This window comes from Pimephales promelas, chromosome 1, assembly GCF_988280905.1.
Source record: "Pimephales promelas chromosome 1, fPimPro1.hap1.1, whole genome shotgun sequence".
NCBI lineage: Eukaryota > Metazoa > Chordata > Actinopteri > Cypriniformes > Leuciscidae > Pimephales > Pimephales promelas.
This window is the reverse complement of record NC_142769.1, coordinates 44,063,473-44,090,430: the sequence shown is the minus strand read 5'-3', so window position 1 is coordinate 44,090,430 and position 26,958 is coordinate 44,063,473. Positions and strand designations below refer to the sequence as shown.

At 38.6% G+C, this 26,958-nt stretch overlaps 2 protein-coding genes across 2 annotated transcripts; one reads left to right on the top strand and one right to left on the bottom strand.

The window, feature by feature from the left end:
• Nucleotides 1–339: 339 nt before the first annotated feature.
• On the top strand, nucleotides 340–6,796 carry mespaa (mesoderm posterior aa). Its single transcript, XM_089129537.1, has 4 exons — nucleotides 340–424; nucleotides 3,658–3,750; nucleotides 5,180–5,964; nucleotides 6,541–6,796. The coding sequence occupies exons 3-4, from the start codon at nucleotides 5,353–5,355 to the stop codon at nucleotides 6,631–6,633; spliced, it is 705 nt and encodes a 234-aa protein (XP_088985663.1). The 5' UTR covers nucleotides 340–424; nucleotides 3,658–3,750; nucleotides 5,180–5,352; the 3' UTR covers nucleotides 6,634–6,796.
• A 1,711-nt stretch (nucleotides 6,797–8,507) lies between these two features.
• On the bottom strand, nucleotides 8,508–25,154 carry anpepla (alanyl aminopeptidase, membrane like a). The gene is made up of 19 exons (XM_039658429.2): nucleotides 24,535–25,154; nucleotides 23,613–23,755; nucleotides 22,345–22,484; nucleotides 22,093–22,219; nucleotides 21,827–21,981; nucleotides 21,636–21,749; nucleotides 15,263–15,406; nucleotides 15,108–15,173; nucleotides 14,972–15,037; nucleotides 14,697–14,869; nucleotides 14,397–14,604; nucleotides 14,264–14,319; nucleotides 14,021–14,168; nucleotides 13,721–13,812; nucleotides 11,227–11,337; nucleotides 10,754–10,921; nucleotides 9,442–9,582; nucleotides 9,277–9,355; nucleotides 8,508–8,712 (listed from the first exon to the last, which is right to left on the bottom strand). Exons 1-19 carry the CDS (start codon nucleotides 25,152–25,154, stop codon nucleotides 8,560–8,562), a joined length of 2,904 nt encoding a protein of 967 aa, XP_039514363.2. The 3' UTR covers nucleotides 8,508–8,559.
• Between the last annotated feature and the right edge of the window lie 1,804 nt (nucleotides 25,155–26,958).

The window sequence follows — 26,958 nt, the reverse complement described above, 5'->3', positions numbered from 1 at the left end:
GTTCACACCATTATTTACGTTTGAGCGCAGGCACGTTTCGCCCGTAAAGGTAATGGGCGTGAAGTATCCGGACAACGTGAGCGACAGTTTAGCCAATCACCACACACCAGCCCAAACTAACCAATCTGAGCCCACTGCCTGTTTCTGAGGGAGTGGTTTCATAGAATCAGGAAGTCGACCATTCGTTCAGGGGACAGAGGAGAGCGCGGCTTACAATAAAGGTAAAGTTTATGAAAAGTAAGACTTTTTTAAATAAAAGAAAAACCACGAATATATGTTATATTGCATCCCATAAACAGAATCATGCAAAGAAAACCATTTGTTTTGAATGATCTTGTCAGATCAAGCTGATGCTCTGACTTCTGCTGCAGATCTGTGGACATCTGGAGACGCACTGTAGAGAATTGTAGGCCACTTTTTACTGGTAAGTAACATAAGAAATTTGGCATTATCAGGACCCACATATATTCCCCCATTGCATTATTGTACATTATAATCAACATTAAATATAGTACTTTAATGTAGTACTGACACTAAAATTCTGAAAACTTTTTCTCGCAGTCATCATTTTTATTTTGGGTGGAGTGGACTATCCACGATACATATTGTCACTATATCCACAATATTATTGTTGCTTTTTTGTATTGTGATATATTGTGGCAGGATATATTGTTACACCCATATTTAAAACCATCCTAAAGGGGCAGAAAATTTGCCGTTACTCATTTAGGTTTAAATGAAGTGACTTTGTCATGTAGGATTTGATTTTCTCAGGGCTAGCAGGAGTTAGCATGTGAGCTAGCACACATCATTTACCGTCGGTACTTGGATGTTTCCGTCTCGTGATCCTTCATCATCTCTCTCTGATTTGAGCTCTTTTTGGTGGATTTCTGACATCTGAAACAAGAGAGACTCTTACAGATGTTGCAGTTATTTTTCTTCCTCTTCAGACAAGAGGGTAGGCTATTCATAGAATTACATCTTGACTGTACGATTTCTTTAAAGGGTTATTGAACTCTTTATTTGCATTTAATCAATGCCTACAAACGGCTAAATAATTATAAACATATACAGTGAAGTTGCAAACATATGTTTATTTATTAAAAATAAATATGTGAAGTTGTCTGTTAAATACATTGTGTTGAAAATCTTAATATTTGAAGTGAACAGTTTTATAAAATTGCATTGGCTGAAACGTAGCGGCTTCTGTTGTGTATTTAACAATATAAACATATTCATATTTATTTTTCTACTTTATTAAAAGACACGAAAAAAAGAGAGAGAACCCTGCACGATATCAGGGCTGCCAACTCTCGCGCATTCAGCGCTCTCGCGCCACACGTCCATTTTGTCATGCAGAGAAAAATAATCACGGAGCAAAGAGGACATGTAGGCCTAATGCGCTAAATCCTTATATGGCTAAATCACAAAAGCATCCTCGGCTTTCATATTTTGTAAGTTTAATTACGAAATTCAAACTACAAATATCGTTTTGGCGCTTTAATTATGGCGTGGAAGATCGATAGCGTCTCAGATGAAGTGAAGCGGGAGCGCGCTCATCTCCAGGCATTTTGTAAGTGGCATTAAATGTACACTACGGTCAATTATATGTTTATAGAAGCCATAATAGCTATATGACACAAATATTATTTTGTCAATAATTAATTTATGGTTTCTACTATCTAAATGTAAGAAAGAGAGTGGAGTATGGCACACATTTGGCATAAAACAAACAAATAAATATCAATAACTAAACTATAACATGAACACGTCTAACATTCTTCAAAACTAGCCTAACTTACATATCTCATCCTCTCAACATGCTCCCATATTCAGGATTAATTTGATAAATCCAACCTGCCACTAGATGTCAGTAATGTCTTGGTGTGTAAAAGAACATGGTGTGTAACAGCACTTATTCAAAAGCAAAAAAGTAAACATTTTCATCTGCGTTGTGAACATAGGCTTGTTGATTCATGACTGTTTTACGACAATTTTGTTGTAAGACTGGATATTTTTTTACCACACTATTATGCTAAATGTAATACCATGTTTTTTTGGATATACAAAACATAGCCTACTTTTTATTTTGCAAGGGAGCATTTAAATTGATTGATGGTGACAGTAAAGACCTTTAAACTGACAAAAACACAAATGTTGCACCCTATTTAAAAAAAAAAAAATCAGTAGTGTACATAATGGCAAGCTTTCCTGACATGAATGCCAGTTAATGTCCTTCAGTGTTCTCTATTTCCTTGCATATTGGAGCGCTCTGTAAATATTATGGTAATCATTCAGAACAATTGTATTTATATCAAAATATTACCCTATGATACACAACAGTACCATGGTACTGCCGAAAGTAGTTTATTCTAAGCACTAATACATCCCCTAACATTTAGGCTCCCTCAGAAAACAATACAAGAGTAGAACTTAAGTATTTGGGCAAAATGGATTTGTACAGGTTTTTAGACTATATTTCATCCTCATTAGATGTTTTTTTTCACATCTGTCTCCCTGTTTGAAATGAGTTGCAACCAGAGAATATCTGATATGTTCTGTTTCAAAGAATCGTATAAAAGCAAAGCTACTGAATCTGGCACAAGGCTGCATCATAATAAGCGAAGCAAATGTGACATCCTGGTTGACTACATCAATAACTGGAAAGGAAATGACTTTGACCTCTGATGGTCACAAATATTAGTTATTTTGTGTGTTGTAGTAGATTCCATCTAAGCACCAGGCATGATCTCTCAGATGTGATGTGTATTCAGATGGTGACAAGTGAAGCTTATTGTTGCTAATGAAGTTCAACTGCATGTGAAAAGCCATTCACACCACTAAGTCTAGCCTAAATCTAGCTTTTGAGACCCCCTTCACATGACATAATGTGAGTGAGCTACATTTTAAATGCATAGAACAGTTGTGTGTGAATTACAGTATGTTGTGGAATTAGCCCACAAAGTTTATTTTGGCAGCTAATAAGGGATATTTGATGTGCAAATCCCAATGTCAAATACACACATTCAGCTCTTTCATCTTGGAAGGCAAATACACAATTAAAATGTGTGAATGTCTAACAATCACGTGTTAATCGGCTCATAATCACATGGGTGTTAAACTAAGTTAGAGGAAATCCCCCAAATTAGGTTGTGACGCCCTCTCTTTCTGGTAGGTTAGTCAGGTTTATTTCATGTCAATGCCATATCTGCAATCTAGAAAAAAAGTCATATGTTGAAAAATGACTAAAAACTGCATTATTAATTTCAGTGCAGTTGTTGGCGACGAAAAACTTTTATTTTTAATCCTGTTTTCAAAAGTGTTCAGGCCCCCCAAATGCTGTTGTCATGTAGGCTAAAGGAACGGCCAAAACAGTTAGGTTTATTTTTATTATTTTTTTTAGCTAAAAACTAGAATGCCTGTCAGAAATAATGTTGAAATACATGATAACTTGGATTCCTGTTAACATTTCTGAGGTGTAGAACTTCACACGTATGATTGAGAAACTACAGTACACATTGAGAAACTGTCTTAAATCTAGTTAAAATTGACATTTAAAAGCATCAATTGCTTACATTTTTGAGCACATCACTAAAATCTTATAGATAACATTATAAATGCATATAATTGTGTGTATGTGTGTCTCTGTTGATGCAGGAGTCAAATGCGACACTTCTGTTTGTGGGAACTGCGGTCACTGATCTCGTCCACCACCATCATCTGCTTCATCACTACAGGAGCCCTAAGAAGGTGTCATATTCAGACCCCTGAGGTCAAAATTTCATGTCTAGCTAAGAATGCAATCAAAGTGGTGTTAATCATGTTAAATTGAGGAATGTCTGTGATGTGATTGTGTTTTTCTCATGGTCCTCTCCACACATATATTTTGATAGAAGGCAGATCAACTATGTTCTATCTGTTGGTAGAGCTACTGTGTTTTTCAGTCAGTGGAGGATTTGGATTTGGTATCAAACATTGTCTGCTCTGACCTTGAAATATCCAGATGCTCTGGACTGTTCATGAGGCAAATACACAGAAATAAGTTCTTCATTACGGCTGATCAGCTTCAGAGGGAGTGCTGCACTAATCAAAACTTCTCTGAAATGCTGTATGGATGCGACTAAAGAACATTTCAACTCGTTGTACTAGTTAAAGGGATGGTTCACCCAAAAATAAAAATGTTGTCATCATTTACTCACTCTCGTGTTGTTTTAAACCTGTGAGAGTTTCTTTCTTCTGTTAAAGGAACCAGACAGTTAGTAACCCCAGGACGGTACCCATTGACTTCCATAGTATTTTTGGAAGTCATTGGGTGCTGTCAACTGTCTGATTAATAATATTCATTTAAATATTTTCTTTTGTGTTCAACTCATACAGGTTTTAAATATCTTGAAGTTAAGTAATGACAAAATTAAAATTTTTGGGTGAACTATTCCTTTTAACAAATAACCTGGTTATCAGGATGTAGGTTCAAATGTTTATCTATAAGGGAAAGTGATGTAACTGCTCAGTATCTATCTATCTATCTATCTATCCATCCATCCATCCATCCATCCATCCATCCATCCATCCATCCATCCATCCATCCATCCATCCATCCATCCATCCATCCATCCATCCATCCATCTACTTACCTATCTATCCATCTATCTATCCATCTATCTATCTATCTATCTATCTATCCATCCATCCATCCATCCATCCATCTATCTATCTATCTATCTATCTATCTATCTATCTATCTATCTATCTATCTATCTATCTATCTATCTATCTATCTATCTATCTATCTATCTATCTATCTATCTATCTATCTATCTATCTATCTATCTATCTATCTATCTATCTATCTATCTATCTATCTACCTACCTACCTACCTACCTACCTACCTATTTATCCATCTATCCATCTATCCATCTATCTATCTATCCATCTATCCATCTATCCATCTATCCATCTATCCATCTATCTATCTATCTATCTATCTATCTATCTATCTATCTATCTATCTATCTATTTATCCATCTATCCATCTATCCATCTATCCATCTATCTATCTATCTATCTATCTATCTATCTATCTATCTATCTATCTATCTATCTATCTATCTATCTATCTATCTATCATTTAAACTATTGTGTTGTGTGCTCGGGCTGTTTCTGGACATCACACCTCAGATCTGAGGCTGGAGAAGCTGCTCTTTCCCACAGACCCCCTACTTCTGGTGTCACTTCTCCTCTCAAGTACTGACTGGAATCCTCAGAGGTGCCAACTCGCACCTCACGGAGGATATATACAGGAAGAACATGGTCCACCAGCAACCACAACCTCATTCAGCAACTCTACAGCCATGGATATCTCCAGTTCTGCTCTTCAGCTCCAAGACAACTGCGCTTTCCTTTTCGGCTGCGAGAACATCCTGGATCCGAGCTACGGCGTATCAGATGCGGGCTACTACAGCGCTGGTAGCAGCCTGTCTCCAACCTCTTCCATAGATTCCTGTGGCTTCTCCCCTCCAGCATACTCTTGCGGAGCGGGACACGAAATACTTCAGATCTTCCCACTCGACAGAAGCACCACCCAGGAGAAGAGCAAGGGCCAGCCACCCAAGAGAACCGGGCGGCCAAGGTCAAAATTCCCTGGGGTGAAGCGGGAAACCGCAAGTGAACGGGAAAAGCTGAGGATGAGGGATCTGACCAAAGCTCTTCAGCATCTCAGGACGTACCTTCCTCCATCAGTGGCTCCTGCTGGGAAAACCCTGACCAAGATTGAGACGCTACGGCTCACTATCCAGTACATCTCCAGTCTGTCTGCTCAGCTTGAATTCAGTGAAGACGAGGCAAATCGTGGAAATCAGGCCGAGGTCGTCACCGCATCAACCATGTTTGACAACTTCAACTTCAACCCTTCAGTTCCTCAAAGTTTACCAGCTCAGCAGTTCCCATCTATGACCTGTTATCAGGTATGTACAGTATGTTACTTAGATACTATTTATATACTATAAAGTCCTATTACTACTACTACTGTTTATTATGAACTGATTAAATATGTAGTAAATTTAAACTTTATAGGCAATATTGTACATCAATTGTTGTCGATGTTATTGTGTTTTTATTCAAAGTTTAAATTAATAACAATTTAAATATATTTTCCATGTTTTTTATTTATTTATTAGTTTTTTGTCTATATTAATTTTATTTTGGTTGTAATTACTTTACTACATCAAGTTAATCTAAGTGAAAATGAGAAATGTTTCCTTGGCAATAATAAAAAAAATAAAATATAAGTGTAAGTTTTTATACATATTTGATTTTTAGTTAACATTTATGTTATTTCAAGGTATGAAAAATATATTTTTAATGTTTTTAGTTTTGGTTTTAGATTTAGTTTCTTAGTTGTTGTACTGTGTAGAAAAATACATTGACCATATCTTAAATTTAACAATTAATAATAACTTAAAACAATACAAATAAGGTACATATAAAAAAAAATGCTCCTGTTCTTTTTTTTTAACTTGATCTGCGTTTTATTTTTCCAGACTCAGAATCCAGTCGAAGGCGATTTCCTGTCATTCCCAGCTCATGATTTTTGGATTCCCCAGCAACACAATTTCTTCCATGGACAGTGCTGATCCGATTAAACCAGACTGACATGTACAACCTGAATGGAAATATAAATCTGTGCAATGTCTGTAAGATAATGAAAATTAAATACTTTATTTTTGTATATGTTTGTATAGCTATTTATATTTTTGTATGTAAAAATATATGAATATTTATGAATTGTATTTTTTCCCCTGGCAAATAAAGCCTTGAAAAATTACATCACTTGTTTGAGTCGTTTTTAACTTTATATACAAATGATTTCAATAGTGTGTGCGATCCCTTTATTCAACACAAACCATAAAGCAGCTTCCTAATGAGAGACAGCTGGGTGATGGTCATTCCTCGTTGTTATTCACGTTTAAGGAAACCCTCCTGCAGAGTGAGCATTAATGTGGGCAGGATAGTAAACTAACTCTCACAGGTGAGATCCTTTAATACCCCTCAGGTTGTAAACAAAGCTCTGTGGGGCTCTTCCTCTGAAATGCAAGAGTCTGATACCTCTTTCAAGCAATTATGCATTAAACATTCACATGATGTGTTTCATAATGCAACATAGACCTATCTTAAAGTCACCATGAAATCAAAACAATTCTTATTTTTTATTTTTCTGTCCACAGAAAAATATAAAAATATATATTTTTTAAATATTCATGTGCCATTGTAATCTTCAATCAAAATAACTTCCCTTCCCTCTTGCAGGGACATCTCTTCTCTCATAATGTGTTTACTGGCGTGAGGGCGGGACAACCTGTCAATCACATGAGATCCACCAATAGCACACACAACCATCTATTCAAATCCCGATGGACAAAAGTAAGTCCAAGTCTACATAATACAAGATAATCATAACTACCGTTTCAAGCCGATTTTAAGTACCCATGGTGTCAACAACAAGGCGGTGTGTTGAGTATCTCAGGATGCCACATACATACAGTATAAGTTTGCACAGCAAAAAAAAAAAAACTTTGCTGTGACTTTGTTTAAGATAAGCACCATTAGTGACGTGTGTGACAGCTGTTCTTCAATGTCCATTTATGTCGTAAGTGTCTTAAAGGTGACAAGTCTGCAGCTGCTTTCAGACCCCATAATAATGAATGACTTCCTCACCCTCCCTTCCTCCCATTTGTGCAGTCTTGTCTACTTCCTCTGTTGAGTCCCTAATGACACAGAAGAATTAACCACGTTCATCTTACAGAATAAAGAAGTCCTGTTACATCTTGGCCTGTGTTATGGACAGTCCATTACACCATTATGTGCAAAATAAGTATGTTTCCCACTAATTTCCTCCAGATGTTTTAGAAACAACACATACACACACATACTGATATTCCTATCATTATGAGGACAATCCATAGACTTTTACTGTACAAACTGTATAGCCTATACTAACCCTAAACACATTTTCAGCATTTTTACATTTTCAGAAAAGAATTTCATTTGATTCATAAGATATTTTCCTTATGGAGACTCAAGGTCAAAAATGATTGGTATTACTATACTTGTGGGGACATTTGGTCCCCATTACGTAGGGTTTACCAGGCGCACACATATTGGGTTTCTATTTCCTAACCCCAAACACAACTCTCACAGAAAACTTTCTACATTTTTACATTTTCAAAAAAACGGAGACCAAAACATATCCCCACAATAACAAGGATCTTCGTTGGGACATTTTTCTCCATAACTTAGGGTTTACCAGGACCACACACACAAGACTAGAGATCATGAGCATAAATAGATTTGATATTTATTGCAAAATATAATTATGAGTAATAAAATACCACAAAATAGTTTAATCATCTAATTTGTTCTGAGGCACAGAACAGCTGATAATGAGACTTTATTAGAAAAAGTCTCTATTATTCACAAGGAGAAAAAAAAATACATATATATATAGTAAAAGAGTCAAATATTGTACACAAATATATAGAATATTCATATTGACATTGCTTTTAGACTGACTGTTCAATCAGCCAATTCATCACATGCTCTTTGTTTTCAGATACCCATTTAAAGTTGGCTTCAGTCTGCTCAATGGCCTCTTCTATTGCATTCAGGCTAGTATTAAAACTGCTCGCTGCAATGTCTTCTTTGAATCGTTGTAACTGTGATTTGCCAAAGAAACGGAGAGAAAGAAAGAGATAAATACACACTTTTTCATATTTTCAGCAAGACACATGCTACACATCTCAAAAAAAGAAAAAGAAAAATATATTACAGCATGCCAACAGACCATTCATTTAATTTATAAATTAAAAATACAAATTGTTACATTGTAACCAGTGTTCAAGTTTGGGGTCAGTATTGTTTTAATTTAACATTGTAAATAATGATCAATTAATACCTTTATTCAGCAAGGATGCATTCAAGTTGATCAAATAATTTATTTTATATTTGTCAAAAACATTTGAACAACTTGTGATTATTAATCATATAATCATAGGAATAAATTGCATTTTAAAATAGCCTATATTATGATAGAATATTTAAATTGTAATAATAATTCACAATATTTTTACTATATTTTTGATCAAATAAATGAAATCTTAGATAGCACAAGAGAGAGTGAAAAAAGCATACCAATCTTAAACGTTTGAACAGCATTGCATTAATGTTTGTTTTATATTTGACCCATCCAAAAAGCAACCTCTTATTAAAATAGCACAAACCTGTTGCAGTTCAAATTCTGTAGAAAACCTTTTTGTGGCGCCGGGAATCAGATCATCAAATGAGGGTCCTGCATCGGAACTATAGATACCGTATGACGTAACAGAAAAAGTCAGTAGAGAGTAAATACTTTGTGTTTTGCTGAAAGAAGGAAATGCACTACTTACTCTTTATTTATATACTCCCAGTTGGCTCTGAGGAAGTCCCAAGCCAACGGCTGCCCTATTACATTGCCCGAAACATACACAATAGCAAAGAGAATGCCCTGGTTCCTAATCAGGTTTGGATCTGTTGTGTATTCCAGGTACCTTTAAAAAACAAAAGGCAATTACCAGCGCAGTCTCATCCCAAGACGTCATATAACTGACGTCTTGGGACGTCTTTTGACCATACGTCAACATCCGCCTTTTTAGGGTACCCTTAATCGTCGGTTAGATGACATTATCGGATCCTAACCCTACCCCAGAACTAAACCTACCCCTTCACCTAACCGACGTTAAAGGTAAAGCGTCAGTTGTATGACGTCATGTAACTGACGTTTAAGGGTACCCTAAAAAGGCGTATGTTGACGTATGGTCAAAAGACGTCCCAAGACGTCAGTTATATGACTTCTTTGGATTAGACTGTGTTACAATTACATGAGTATTTTTACATCTACAAGTTGACTTTGAAAGCATTAGATCCCACCCTCTCGACCCTAAAGGCATTCCTCCTCCAAGCAAACTAAAGCGTCACGAGACGGCGTTAAACTACCTCATGTCTCAAAGCACATGACATTACAATAGTAATGAACATAACTTAAAGAGCACTGACCTGTACCCCCTGACTGCTGCAGATTAATTTTGTCGTTGATAGTGTTGCCATTGAAAAGCATACAACAGAGTCACAAAACGCTCAGAGTATAACGTCATGGATTTTTCATCTCTACCAAGTTACAGTAGTTATGCCGTGAAAGCAGCATAAGCTTGTTGTTTTGTATCGGGAGGAATTGTAAAAGGTGGCCGCTGTTTTGGTTACTCAGCGTCTGACGTCTGTCAATTTCCCTGTCTAAATACACTGGCGGTTTTTGCTCTTGACCATTTGTCTACTTACATGACATATTTCCTGTATTTGGCCCAGGTGTTCAAGTAGGCGTGTTCAACTTGCAATGGAATATTTTCCTCAACATCTCACGATTTCGGGGCCTGAAATACCTGCCTTTAAACACCTTACACGGCTTGCAGTCTATGAGGTAAACTTAACGCTATTGGCTATTTAAAATGGCGAGGAGCCATTAAATATTTCCCCCCTTAGCTTCCTGTTTCAATGGAAATTACCTCAATGCATCATACCAAGGCACTTCAGTGGCCTTTAAAACAAATTCATTGAAATAAACACTGTCTTGCATGCTACAGTGTTCAAAAGGTTAGGGTCAGTAAGATTTTTTATATGTTTTTAAAGTCTCTAATGCTCATCAAGGCTGCATTTGCTTATGCTCACCTGTTTAACAGCCATGGCTCTTTAGTGCATGCTAGACCAGATAATAGGTCATCTTCTTCTGCAGCAATAGTACTGTTCTTAAACATCTCCCATCCAAAATTCCACTCCTCAACACCACCAGCAGCAATGGCATTACAGTACACCGTGCTTCTCAGATTTGGGGGAATTCTTGAGTGAAAAAAAACTTAAATGAACTGAACATAACAGAACCGAAACACTTTAAGAATTGAAGATCAATACTTGAATATACAGAACTAGAAAGAGCTGAACTAGTTTGAACTGAACTCTGACTTGAATACCTAGAAAGAGCTGAATTGAATTAAACTCCCATGAACAGAATAAACCTATCTGGCTTGAACTGAATTCTGACTGTAACTGAACTGAATTGAATCTCTGAACTGAACTAAATTAAACTAAGCTAAACTGGCATGTACTAGATTTAGATTTCGGGCTGAGAGAAGTTGTTGTCATACGGGTTACTGTCAGGCTTCTTCATCCATTGTCTGTACCACATCCCAGTGAGCTCTGAACATCCTTTCACTCCAGTTTTGCAGGCCATTGAAATAGCATTCAGTTGGTTGTTTCTATAAACAGATTTCACACAAATCAGACAATATTTCAGTAACGTCCATTGCTGATATTTCTGAAACAGCAGTGATATAATATGTGTTCCAATTCAGTGGCTGCATCCTTCAAAAGACGTGGACCTCAAAGGCCGCTAAGTTCAGATGGAGCGTTGTGACAGTCTAGCCTACGGAAGATTGTTCTTGTTGCCTAGCGACTCTAAAAGCTGCCATTGACGAGTGGCAGTAACATTTGTACTGGACGTTTTTTGAAAGTTATATCCAACTGTCTGAAAACAAAACAGGGAAATCCGAAAGTGTAAGTGTAATCTGGCAATTTCTCTTCAAAAGGTCCTGTTGTCACTGCCACACAATAAATTCTGGGGTAGGGTAGACCGCGAAGAGTCCATCTGTTGGATCCTTAATTGGCCGGGAAATGAAGGTGGATTTCGAGGCCACGTTTGAAGGAGCTTTCGAATTGGGACAGTATTCGTCACACCACTGTGGCGCAATCAGCCTTAGAAGGATGCAATCTCTGAATTGGGACGTAGCTTTATTTTAAAGTGGTCATTTCATATTTAATTTTTTATATTATTTTTATTTCCACTGAGGTCTACGTAAAGTCCCAGTAATAGTTTAGTTTGGGACCAAAAATAACCATATTCCACTTTTTTTTGCAGTTGTGCCTAGGCTAAATGGTTGTGGCGAGCGAGCGGCACAAGGCCGAGGGCCATGAGTGAGCGGCGCGAGGTGGTGTGATTGCCGAACGTTTAACATCGAACTTGTTGAATGTTCGCCGGTTCCCGCCACCTTCTTCCTGGGTTTCGGCACCAGTGTAACAAGGTTCAGTTGTTATGGGAAGAAGGAGACGGGAACCGGCAAGCGTTCAACAACTTTAATAAAATAAATCAACAAATGCAAAAATGAAAGTATAAGCCAGCAGCCCCTCGCGGACAACTGCTGGCCACACAAAACGCAACATAAAATCCAGGCCTGGCCTTTCTTGATCTCCACTGTCTTCACTCCTCCTTTATGCCTCCGCTCCTCCGTGAGAGATCCGAGACCGGTGCGTCTCTCACGTGTCGCTCATCGGCAATCACGCCACCGGCCTCGCACCGCTCTCCCACAGCCCTCGGCCTCGTCCTGCTCGCCACAATGGTTTTTATGTAAACATCATCTTTGCATGCAAAATTACCAGTGTTGCTCAAGATTTGACAGATTTCCTCACATTTTATTCATATTTACCACATTGTTCTTGTAATAGTATATATTTCCTCATTACCTCGGTATGTTCATGTCTTTTTGTGGTCCGTCTGTTGTCAATATAGAACGAGTTGCTTAGTTTCAATAAATGTTCCTTTTTACTTAGGAGGAAGTATCATACGTTTAACTTTGGGTTGTCCAAACTTAGTCTTGGAGGGCAGCTGTCCTGCAGAGTTTATCTCTAAACTTGCCTTAAAACATCTCCCTGGAAGTTTTTAGGATGCCTAGTAGGGATGTGCCCGAAGCCTAATGGCGTACAGAAAGGCACGAAAAATGAAATACACATGCCACTAAAAGGACATGGTTAGGCTTGCTGTGGTAGTCGGCTATATTATAGTACATCAGATTTCACTTACTGTATCACATAAGATAGAAGATAGTAGGGAGGATTTCTGATACAATGTCAGAGAATTTGGTGCACAACAGATCCTTGAGCTTGTCACACCAATTTAAATTTGTTTATGATGGATGGCGTGCGAATTGAGACACAACACTTGATTAGTTGGTTCAGGTGTGTTTAAAGGGATAGTTCACTTTGAAATTATTTTTTTTACATGTTTTAACTTACCTCAAAGGCATCCAAGATGTAGGTGTCTTTGTTTCCTCAGTATTTTCAATTTTGATATTTTTAGGTCAAACCGTTCTTGTCTGTCAGTCATATAATAGAGGTTTATAGGGTCCACCTCAAAGAGCATGCACAGAGAAATCCAAATTAAACATGATTTAATGACTCGTAAATGTAAGTACACATTGATGGCCTAAGGCACGAAACGAGCGGTTTGTGTGAGAAAACGAACAGTATTTATATCGACCCAGGGTGGACCCCATATACCTCCATTATATGACTGACAGACAAGAACGATTTGACCTAAAAATAACAAAATTGAAAATACTGTGGAAAATCAAAAAATTAATTTCAAAGTGAACTATCCCTTTAATTGGGGTTGGAGCTGAACTCTGCATGACAGTGGCCCTTCAGGATTAGACAATTTTATATCTCCAAAGATCCAGAACAATTTGATTTCCAATGATGTGACCCCTTTAAAATTCTTGTGTGGTCATAGTTAAAGTTATAGCTGATGTGTTGTGTTACTAGAGTATTATTTAGAATAAACTGTGAAAGAGGGAATCTTGTATTTACTGGTCCATGTATCTTGGGGGTTTCTGAGTCCAGTTTGATGTGATAACTTTGAAGTGGTCAAAAAGAGGTTGCACCTTTCTCCGCATGTAAGTCTGGAGTGTTTTAAAGAAATAGATAAATGAACACATTTCATACTGAACAGTCTTGAATGAACATTCTCTGACTCTGGGTATTGAAAATTAATAAAAAATTTAGAATGCATGTATATATATGTCTATATATCTATATCTATATATATATATATATATATATATATATATATATATATATATATGTGTGTCTATATATATGTATATGTACCTGCAAAGGTCCATAAACTTCTGATCGGTCAAACATGAGGAAAACGTTTTCTATATGTCTTATTGCAGCTTCCCATGGTATGTATTCCTTCTCCTCAGAGAGATACTTAGTTGTTTCCAGAGCCAGGGTTATGTTGATTATCTCGGCCCTTTGGATGATCAGATCCAGATGAAAATCTATTTTATTATTTTGAGCAGATGTATTATGTCCAATGATTAATTGTCTCTGGGGAAGAGAGCTTACCATGCCAAAATAAACGCATCATCGATGATCTGGCCCCTATTAAGAACTGAAATAACCTACGTGTACAGTATAGAAGAATATATATTGAATATGCTGATTGTTTTAACTTAACTAAATGTAATGAGATACTCACTGTATGATCTGAATTCAGTTGTGTAAAAAGACGTTCCCAGTTGTGGGAATCATAATTAACCCTGTAGAATCCTGTGATATTCAGGTTGGCCAATACCCAGTCAGTATCTGTCTTCATGGCCTCATTTGAAGCAGTTTTTGTAAGCAGCCAGTGCCGACCCATGTTGTTACCACTCTTCATCCAGGTGATTGGCACATACCATTCGTAACTGCAATTATTTTTGAAGATAGAAACACAGTATATTCAAGTTCTGAAACAATAGGATATGACTCCAAACTAATGTTGTCAGAGTAAACATACTTGTAGTCAGATGTCATGATGCTGTCTACTGAGTATGTCAGGAAGTGCTGTTGAGAGATGGTTCCTGTTTGAGTGTCAATAGTTACTACAGGGAAACCCATCTGAAGAATCCAGCGATTCATAATTTCATTTATTGGGGCTGGTAGCTGGATGCTTGAATCTGCATCTACAACCTAAAAAAAAAAACATTTTTATACAAATCAAATTATAATAAAATTCATGGCTAAAAATAAATATTTAAGCAATACACAAAATACATCAATTTTGTAACTTACATCCTGCAGTTTTTTCCAAAGATCTGTGTACACAGTGTTGTTGTATGCACACTCTTTCAAGTAGATCTGTGGAAAATGTGTGTTATTCTAAGAAAAAGTCACTCAGTAACACATACATCCTTTAAAATACACATACATGAAGTCCTTTGGCAAAGACAGGCTCTGACAGAAATTCAGACAGCATTCTCAGTATTGCAGCCCCCTGCAACGAAAACAAATTATCCTTATTTGTTAACTAAAAACACTGCTTAATAGCGTTATTTCAAATTGTCTTTAGCACATGATGGAAACCTTGTTATACGTGATTTCACCAAAAAGCCTTTTGATTTGATCCGGTGTAATGACATCATCTTCTCTTAAAGAGAGCGGGTGTGAGGAAACACTAGCGTCGGCTTCAAATGCACTATGAACCTGCTGCTGCACCATCAGATCTTTCTTCAAGAGAGAGAGAGAAAAGACAGCTTTATACAGCTGAATATTGATTAAGCTACTTGACTTTATATCACTGTGGCATTGTGAGAGATAGGGTATCACCAAAGTGTGGGTTGCTTCACAAATCAAGTCCAGGCAGAGATCAAGTCATTGGCTTCTTTTTAATAATCAACTCAAATCTCCAAAACTTTTTAACCAAAACACTTCAAATTTATCTTTATGTGGCCAACAAAAAACAGCCAGTCTCTCTGTTCTCAACTCATTAACAGCTTTTCTCCTTCATTCGCACCAGCTGAGGAAACTGGCAACTGTAGTCTGTGACTAGGTGGCCATCTTGGTTTGTAGTCCCCATGCTGCAACCACCTAGACACCACATACTTTGCCCCTATGACACACCCTCTCACAATGCCACAATCACGGAATGTTACCAAGCCACGTCTGCAAAGATTAATTCATCTCGAAATTATACCCTAATTTATTACTGGGCAAAGAGGATGCAATTTTTCATTGGAAAACAGAAAGCGAGTTTTTGCGCGTCGTAATTGTTTTTTAGTGTGATACTCAAACAATGGTTCATGGTGCAAGATGCTGAAAACTGCAGAATAATGGGCTGTTTACACGACACCATTTTAAAATTTTTGTGTTTTGGCCATTCATTTACGTCATAGGGGCCTGAAAATGCAAACTTTTGAAAACGGTTTTCAAAGTGCAAGTTTTTGAAAACGATACACTTATCGTCACCATGTAAACCATGGTAAAATACAAACTCTGGCGATATCATGCATGCATATTATGTGTTCGTCTATAGGCGTGTAGTGATTCTCTGCAAAGCGACCTTGCCAACTACTAGCCTGAAAGTGCTGAAAGCACTTGTGGAAAATCCCTCGCGCCCAAGAGAATCGAATAACAAAGATGTAATTTTGCAGTCCTATTGCAGTTGACCAGTTTGACAGGTCTTGTCCTCAACTCTGTCACGATGTTGGTGGTTCCAACTCCAGAGAGAATAAGGTCAATTCTGAGGACTGTAAGTTGTCTTCAGGTTGGCCGCATTCAGAAGTAAATTGCTCTCTTGAGACTCTTGGGGAAAGCTCACATCAGCATCAATAGTAGTAACACTCGGACTGTTGTGGCTCAGACCTTTCCAACAATGGCTCTTTCAAAAACATCTGTGTCCAATACAAGACAAATTCAAGAAAATCAGTCACATGTTGCTGCATGCAAGCCCTAGCACCTCGGTCACAGAAGTTTCTTGTCAGAGTATTTCTATTGTGACCTCCACCCGCACAGCGCACATCAATGTGCTAGAGTTGACAGCGGTGTTTCTTATTCTTCACCTTCAAACTGTTCAATTTCAGACATATTTTGATGTGCAAGGTGACCATTTTCTATATCAACTATCAACCAGAGGCACAACAACAAGGTAACATAGTGCGCTTCAGGTTGCTCACAACCTGCTTGCGGGCTATGCCCTTTCACGAGACTGGACTATACACCCAGAACTGGTGCTAGTGATATGGAGCACGTATTGCACCGTGGCAGTAGATGTGATCAGACACTCAGTCACGAGACTGGACTCTACACCCAGAAATGGTGCAAGTGATATGGAGGATGTATGGCACCGGGGCAGTAGATGTGATCAGACACTCAGTCAGGAGACTGGACTCTACACCCAGAACTACTGCAAGTGATATGGAGAATGTATGGCACCGGGGCAGTAGATGTGATCAGACACTCAGTCAGGAGACTGGACTCTACACCCAGAAATGGTGCAAGTGATATGGAGGATGTATGGCACCGGGGCAGTAGATGTGATCAGACACTCAGTCAGGAGACTGGACTCTACACCCAGAAATGGTGCAAGTGATATGGAGGATGTATGGCACCGGGGCAGTAGATGTGATCAGACACTCAGTCAGGAGACTGGACTTTACACCCAGAACTGGTGCAAGTGATATGGAGGATGTATGGCACCGGGGCAGTAGATGTGATCAGACACTCAGTCAGGAGACTGGACTCTACACCCAGAACTACTGCAAGTGATATGGAGGATGTATGGCACCGGGGCAGTAGATGTGATCGGACACTCAGTCACGAGACTGGACTCTACACCCAGAACTGGTGCAAGTGATATGGAGGATGTATGGCACCGGGGCAGTTGATGTGATCGGACACTCAGTCAGGAGACTGGACTCTACACCCAGAACTACTGCAAGTGATATGGAGGATGTATGGCACCGGGGCAGTAGATGTGATCGGACACTCAGTCACGAGACTGGACTCTACACCCAGAACTGGTGCAAGTGATATGGAGGATGTATGGCACCGGGGCAGTAGATGTGATCGGACACTCATTCATGAGACTGGACTTTAGACCCAGAACTGGTGCAAGTGATATGGAGGATGTATGGCACCGGGGCAGTAGATGTGATCGGACACTCAGTCACGAGACTGGACTCTACACCCAGAACTACTGCAAGTGATATGGAGGATGTATGGCACCGGGGCAGTAGATGTGATCGGACACTCAGTCAGGAGACTGGACTCTACACCCAGAACTACTGCAAGTGATATGGAGGATGTATGGCACCGGGGCAGTAGATGTGATCGGACACTCAGTCAGGAGACTGGACTCTACACCCAGAACTACTGCAAGTGATATGGAGGATGTATGGCACCGGGGCAGTAGATGTGATCGGACACTCAGTCACGAGACTGGACTCTACACCCAGAACTACTGCAAGTGATATGGAGGATGTATGGCACCGGGGCAGTAGATGTGATCGGACACTCAGTCATGAGACTGGACTCTACACCCAGAACTGGTGCAAGTGATATGGAGGATGTATGGCACCGGGGCAGTAGATGTGATCGGACACTCAGTCAGGAGACTGGACTCTACACCCAGAACTACTGCAAGTGATATGGAGGATGTATGGCACCGGGGCAGTAGATGTGATCGGACACTCAGTCATGAGACTGGACTCTACACCCAGAACTGGTGCAAGTGATATGGAGGATGTATGGCACCGGGGCAGTAGATGTGATCGGACACTCAGTCACGAGACTGGACTCTACACCCAGAACTGGTGCAAGTGATATGGAGGATGTATGGCACCGGGGCAGTAGATGTGATCGGACACTCATTCATGAGACTGGACTTTAGACCCAGAACTGGTGCAAGTGATATGGAGGATGTATGGCACCGGGGCAGTAGATGTGATCGGACACTCAGTCACGAGACTGGACTCTACACCCAGAACTACTGCAAGTGATATGGAGGATGTATGGCACCGGGGCAGTAGATGTGATCGGACACTCAGTCAGGAGACTGGACTCTACACCCAGAACTACTGCAAGTGATATGGAGGATGTATGGCACCGGGGCAGTAGATGTGATCGGACACTCAGTCAGGAGACTGGACTCTACACCCAGAACTACTGCAAGTGATATGGAGGATGTATGGCACCGGGGCAGTAGATGTGATCGGACACTCAGTCACGAGACTGGACTCTACACCCAGAACTACTGCAAGTGATATGGAGGATGTATGGCACCGGGGCAGTAGATGTGATCGGACACTCAGTCATGAGACTGGACTCTACACCCAGAACTGGTGCAAGTGATATGGAGGATGTATGGCACCGGGGCAGTAGATGTGATCGGACACTCAGTCAGGAGACTGGACTCTACACCCAGAACTACTGCAAGTGATATGGAGGATGTATGGCACCGGGGCAGTAGATGTGATCGGACACTCAGTCAGGAGACTGGACTCTACACCCAGAACTACTGCAAGTGATATGGAGGATGTATGGCACCGGGGCAGTAGATGTGATCGGACACTCAGTCAGGAGACTGGACTCTACACCCAGAACTACTGCAAGTGATATGGAGGATGTATGGCACCGGGGCAGTAGATGTGATCGGACACTCAGTCATGAGACTGGACTCTACACCCAGAACTGGTGCAAGTGATATGGAGGATGTATGGCACCGGGGCAGTAGATGTGATCGGACACTCAGTCACGAGACTGGACTCTACACCCAGAACTGGTGCAAGTGATATGGAGGATGTATGGCACCGGGGCAGTAGATGTGATCGGACACTCATTCATGAGACTGGACTTTAGACCCAGAACTGGTGCAAGTGATATGGAGGATGTATGGCACCGGGGCAGTAGATGTGATCGGACACTCAGTCACGAGACTGGACTCTACACCCAGAACTACTGCAAGTGATATGGAGGACGTATGGGACCGGCGGCAGAAGATGTGATCGGACGCTCTGTCATGTGGCAGGGTGTCGCTGGAAGACTGGACTCTACAAGAAGATGTGATCACAGACAGTCGGACGTCTCACTGCCTTCACTGGTTTTCCCTGATGGATGAACAGGGATTTCTGGGGTGGATGCACTAGCCCACGACTGGCCAGACACGACACTATATCAAGGTTCAAGGTTTATGTTTATTGTCATTCCACTACATGTGAGGACATACAGTGGGACGAAATGTCGTGCCTCACAGGACCACGGTGCTACATAAATACAAACATACAAAGATGTAACAGACATAAACATTGTTTTTCAAGCAACTATACAAAAGTGCATGAAAAAGTACATAAGTATAATTGCTGAGTACATTTTTATACATGCAGCAGTGTGTGAAAAGTGTATAGTGCGTAATTTCCAAAGTGTCTTAGAATGTTTTCAGGAGGTAGGGGTTAACATGGGGGTTTAAGAGGGTGTAGTTTGAGTTCAGTTCGAGTTCAGGGCCCTCACGGCCTGGGGGAAAAAGCTGTTGAGCAATATCTGGTGGAGTGGGCTCTGATGTGTCTCTGATATGCTTTCCCCCGGTAACAACCACTAACTGGTGTTCTAGCCGGGATCCATTACACTGCTCAGTGGAATGTATTTTGGAGTTTGTGCAACATCTTTTGGAACTTGGGAATTCTAATGTACATCCACACTAAAGCTGCATGTGGCAGCTGTAGCAGCTCACTGATCAGAGTTTATTGACTCTTCACCTGGGTCTGACCAGCTGATTTTTGCTTTCTTGAATGGAGCTATTCATCTGTGTCCTCCACGGAGCATGCTGTGGAATCCGACATGGGACTTGGCTATTTATCATTTAAGACTGCATTTCTCTTTGTCATTACAACAGCAGAGTGTATGAGTGCACTCCATATGTTATCAGTGAGTTCCCCCTGTGTGCGCTGGAGTAGTGTAGTGATACATTGTGACCCAGTCCGATATTTCTGCCATAGACTGTAAAAATATGGATAAAGCGTCTGTGACATCACCCATAGACTCTCTGAAAAACGGATTTGAGGCTGTTTATGGGGGGTATGGACGGCGTAATACTGGAAAATCTTGGCAAATACAAAATACAAAAGTTTCAGAAAGGATACAGAGGTGGTATGATGTGTTGTGTCAGATCATGGCCGAGACGTCAAATTCACTCGGCGCAGCCCGTTATCAGCTGTCAATCAAAGTTAGCCGCCCTTATTTGTCATACGTTTTATATCTAAATATGATCGAGTTAGAAAAAAATTCACCCCCATGACAGTTGTCAGGCACGCGGAAAATATTGAAGATTACAATAAAAGTCCATGGGACCAAACTGTAAACATGTGAATTTATGCTGTGAAAACGGACATTATAACATGACATCTATGGATATTTGCTCCCTTTTGGGACCGGCCTCTTGCGGATTTGAGATGTATTGCAGTTTATCGCACTTCCGGGTAGGCTTCATCTTTCAGATTAGAATGTTGCCGCTTGATTTCTACCCAAGATTTTGTCTCCAATGTTTATGAACCAGCCTATTGTGTTGCATTGGCAGGAGATCAAGCTGAAGGCTTATATGGATAAGACATCAGCCTGGCGTAAGACTGATCAATTGTTTGTCTGTTTTAATGATACACGCAGAGATTCTACACTTTCTAAACAGAAACTGGTGCACTGGGTGACGCAGGTAATTTCTCATGCTTACGAGTCTGTGGGGAAGTCTGCATTCTATACATGCTTTGGCGACGTCTTGGGCAGCGTTCAGTGGAGTATCGCTTTCTGGGTATTCGTTTTCCACTTGTGCTTTCAGCACTGCCTGGCAGTCAAGGAAATTGTACACGGGTTACGAATTCCTAGTGTATTCTTATTGTGTTTGCAACTATTTCGGGAACATAAATCTTGATGATCTTCCTAAACTTGGGGAATATAGTGAAAACAAACTTACAATATTCCAGGTGGGCTCAGCATAATCAGCTCCAAGAACTGACGCATAACTCGCAAAGCCTTCGTTGAGCCACAGGTCATTCCACCATCTCATGGTCACAAGGTTCCCAAACCACTAAATTAATTTATTGTTAAATTGATTAGACAATTAAAACTGTTTAAAAAGACTTCTATTAGAAAAATACCACATACCATGTGTGCAAGTTCATGTGAGATTGTAGTGACCACAAATTCTTTATTTTTATTGGAGGACACTTTAGGGTCGTAGAAAAGAGATTCTTCTCTGTATGTGACCAGACCCCAGTTTTCCATTGCTCCATCAGAGAAATCAGGCAGTGCGATTTGATCTAGGGATTAGAAAGTAATAGTCTGACTGTTTTCCCCCCCAATGGCCCCTAAAAGTGTTTGTATGTTACAGACATAAAGTTTGGAAAGAACTTGCTTGTTTAAACTCTTACCTGATTTGGGTAGAGGGTATTTGATGTTGTAATAGTTTTCGAAATACTTCAAAATTGGGAATGTCACATTAAGGGCATAATCTCCATGTCCATTCTCAATGGCATCTCTACGTCCCCAGATTCTGATCTAAAAAAAAAAAAAGATCTATGCATTTGGTACCCATTTTTACATACCCATTTTTATCTTGTTGTCTGCATTTAAAAGATTTGTATAAAAGGAGAAGAAGAGAGCAAGTGAGTAAGAATATCTACCAAAACTTTGGCATCTGGTGGGGATTGTATGCTGATAAATTCACTGACGACGAAGGCCAATAGATATGTTGACATTTTTTCAGTTGGCTCAAATCTGGTCAGTAAAACCTCTTGATTATCTATAGTAATGTTTTCAGTGCCTAGAAACGTGAGAACAGGAGTTTAGAATAAAATGTCAACAGATAAATCCATGCAATACCATTCAAAGGTTGGGGGTTAATTCGATTTTTTGTGTGTTTTTAAATAAGTCTCTTATGCTCACCTTTTAGGCTGCATTTATTTGATCAAAAATATTGTAAAAAGAGTACAATTGTGAAAAATTTTAAATAAATTTTTCTATTTTATTATATTTTAAATATCACACGTGTCATATGGTCTTTCAGAAACCATTCTAATATCCTTTTTGGTGCTCAAGAAACATTTCTTTTTATTATCAGTGTTGAAAACAGTTGAAACAGCTATTCATATTTTGTAGAAACCTTGATAGAAAAAGACCTTTATGTAAAACAGCATTATTTTAATTCCATTTTATATATTTAATCAAAATGTCTTTTCTGTCACTTTTGATCAATTTAAAGCATCCTTGCTGAATCTAAGTAATATATATATATATATATATATATATATATATATATATATATATATATATATATATATTATCTTTGTAACCCCAAGCAGTTGTAGGAAGACAAAAAAACATTTAAAATAATTGTCTGTAATGTTGGTCCGGTATGCTTATATAACACTGTTTATGGGGAAATAATATAGTAAAGCATCAGTAGGTGATTAAAGAGCAGGTTATTAACCACACCTGACAATCAAGGCTACCATTATTTACCAACTTCAAAGAAAAACTTCAGTCGAGTTGACATAATTGGTAAGGTCTAAACTTCTAAAGTGTTTCATATTGGCAATGTGTCTTCAACTTCAAAAAGATTTGAGAACTCAGAATCTCTGGTTGATACTGTGTCTTATTGAAGCATCAAGAAGCATATGTTCATTGTCGTAAATGATAGGATTTTCATAATGTATATGATATTTATTTCAGAAAGGTATTTAAATTGTGAAAATTGTTGAATTATTGTTTCAACCAACACAATCAAACCCTCATCCTAGAAGCATATCAAATGGACTCAATGGATAATGTCGAGCTTTGTTTACTGAAAAGGCAATATTGTCTGTATTGTCTTATATTTTCTAGAATTATTAATAGAAAATACTATATTGCCCTCAATAGGTTTACATTTTTCACTGATCTTTGCACTAACCCAGCTCCATGCCGTTAGCAAGGGCCACAGTTCCAGGGGGGTGTAGGAGAGTCAGGTGGAACACGGCCTTCATTGACGGCTCATCAAAGCAGGGGAAAGTTTTCCGGGCGGAAGTGGGCTGCATTTGAGTTGTGGCAACAACTCTGCCAAAATGAAACTTATATTAGTTAAGTTTGTAAGAACTAGCTGTGTGATTTAGCTTTAGTCTTCACAAATGTCTTGTTCAATTGGGAAAAATTTAGTAATTCAAAATGAAAATAAACAGCAGTAACTTGGGGTGTACGATTTCTAGAGCTATTTTAAACATGTTTAATGTATACATTAAGTTTATATTAAAACAGGATTAGACCTTAGTAAAATGAGGACATTAGGACAAAAACATGAGAAATGCATCTTGAGACAAAACAATGACACATTTTAAGAAGTGTCAGTACAAGTCTCTTTCAACAGCTCAAAGATGCATTTTAGTCTGGGACTAGGATAAAGCCTTGTCTGTGTATTATACTGTGTATTGAATATTGAATATTCCCCCTTTTTTATAAAACAAGCTATAATTCTGTCATGGCCTGATTGATATACTGTACATAAAACATATTTTTTCATTTTAAAGTTAAATTTTAAATTAAATGTGTCACAGGACAAAAAAAAAAATCTGTTACAGGACCTAAAATAACTTTAGCATTTTACAATTACAAAATTAAAAAGGTTGAATAAAAATAATTGTCAACCACCTACCTAAATACAGGGATTATATTAAAAATAAAATGTTTTGTTATAAATCATTTTATACTTATGAAATAATATTAGTAATTAATTAATTAGTGTAGGCTGTGTTTACCTTGATGGTGATTACATAAGCGTATTAGGTACATAATCTCCTCTTTCTTACCAAAGTCATTTCAGCAGTAATTATATATCTTACTTTTTCACGCCATTTTCTACGTATTCGCTTCTGTAAAATCCTCTGAGGTCATCTGATAGCTCTCCACGGAATTCTGTGTAGAGCCAATATGATTTTCCAACTTGTATATTTTCTTTCAGAAGAATCACCATAAACTGTGTTTTTGTTTCAAACCATGTTTTCAGGATGGCCGGAGCGCTTGTCCCTCCCAAACCCATCAGTTTCGCATGGTGCATCTCCGACGTCAAGGTGAAGTTCAGTTTATTGGAATGAATAATGATCAGGTTGGTCTCCTTCACGCACTTGAATGCCACTCCAGATTTCCCAGTGAAAATGTACATCCCATTTTCGTTCGTCACCAACCGAGGCCAAAGCGTCAAATTGTAGTACTCAGGACGAAGGGTGTCAGGCAGTCTGTACTTGTCTCTGGTGTGTTTTGATGGTGCTGAGGTGCTGTATGGTTCAGAAGTGCTGTAGGGTTCTGTTGTCGTCTCCACACCAGTCTCGTCTATGCTATTTACCTTGTTTTTCCGTTTCTCTTGAGCGTAGAGCACTGATAAAGCAAGGATGGTGAGCACGGCCCCAACGCTCAGCCCAAGTAGCACAAACCCTGTGGGCTTACTGATGTAGCCTCTCCTCATGACTGCCGAGTTAGAATGAAGTCTCAGGCGATGTTGTGAGGAAAGAATCAGGCGTTAATGATGGGGGCAGGACACGATCAAGTCTATATGGACATTGTTGATGTGTGTGCGTGTGATTAAATAGTGCTGAATGTGATGAATCATACTCCTGTTGCTCTATATACCACTTCTGAGAAAAAAAGTTACACAAGCTCTAAATGTTAGCACATGTTGCAAACAATGGCAAATATGGTTTTGTTGTTTGCATTTGACTTTGTATGCAACTTTTGTTTGCCAAGTTAAAGTGGGTTGTAGGGCTTATTAGGCATCGCTTCAGGGTTATTACATTACTGTTGAAATCGCTTCAATACTATTTCAAACATTACGAGCAGCCTCATGGTTTTCATTTTACTTGTGGTCATGGATGACGTGAAAATGATCCAGTGGAGGTCAACAAGCGTGTATTCTTTATTATTAGGTTACATGTTAATATGTCATTATGACAAGTTCATACAGAAAAGAGGAACGCACAATAAATTTATACAGACCCAGTCATACAGCTCGTAAAAAAAAATGATCTCAAGAAGTTTCCACACCTTGATTATTTATTCAGTACCATGTAACAAAACTACATGTTTTGGACAACATCTACCGCAACCATTCAAAAGCTGGGGTTTTTTCATGTTTTTGAAAGAAGTCTCTTATGCCTATCAAGACTGCATTTATTTGGTCAGAAATACAGTCAAATGTAAAGCTGAATTCTCAGCATCATTACTCCAGTCGTCAGTGTCACACGATCCTTCAGAAATCATTATAATATGCTGATTTTATGTTCAATAAATATTTCTTATTATGGATTCTTTTTTTTTCAGCACTCTAAAAAATGCGGGGTTGTTTCAACCCAAATTTCGGTCAAATATGGACAAACCCAAATGTTGGGTTAAAAATGTAATGGAAAAAAAAATAAATTTCAACCCAAATTTGGGTCAAATATGGACAAACCCAAATGTTGGGTTAAAAATGTAATGAAAAAAAAAAATACATTTCAACCCAAATTTGGGTCAAATATGGACAAACCCTAATGTTGGGTTAAAAATGTAATGAAAAAAAATACATTTCAACCCAAATTTGGGTCAAATATGGACAAACCCTAATGTTGGGTTAAAAATGTAAAGAAAAAAAATACATTTCAACCCAAATTTGGGTCAAATATGGACAAACCCTAATGTTGGGTTAAAAATGTAATGAAAAAAAATACATTTCAACCCAAATTTGGGTCAAATATGGACAAACCCAAATGTTGGGTTAAAAATGTAATAATAAAAAAAACATTTCAACCCAAATTTGGGTCAAATATGGACAAACCCAAATGTTGGGTTAAAAATGTAATGAAAAAAAAAACATTTCAACCCAAATTTGGGTCAAATATGGACAAACCCAAATGTTGGGTTAAAAATGTAATGAAAAAAAAAAACATTTCAACCCAAATTTGGGTCAAATATGGACAAACCCAAATGTTGGGTTAAAAATGTAATGAAAAAAAAAAACCATTTCAACCCAAATTTGGGTCAAATATGGACAAACCCAAATGTTGGGTTAAAAATGTAATGAAAAAAAAAACATTTCAACCCAAATTTGGGTCAAATATGGACAAACCCAAATGTTGGGTTAAAAATGTAATAAAAAAAAAAACATTTCAACCCAAATTTGGGTCAAATATGGACAAACCCAAATGTTGGGTTAAAAATGTAATGAAAAAAATGACAGTTGAAAGTGAAAGTTGAAGTTGGGTTAAAATTTGAAATTGCATTTTTAACCCAACATT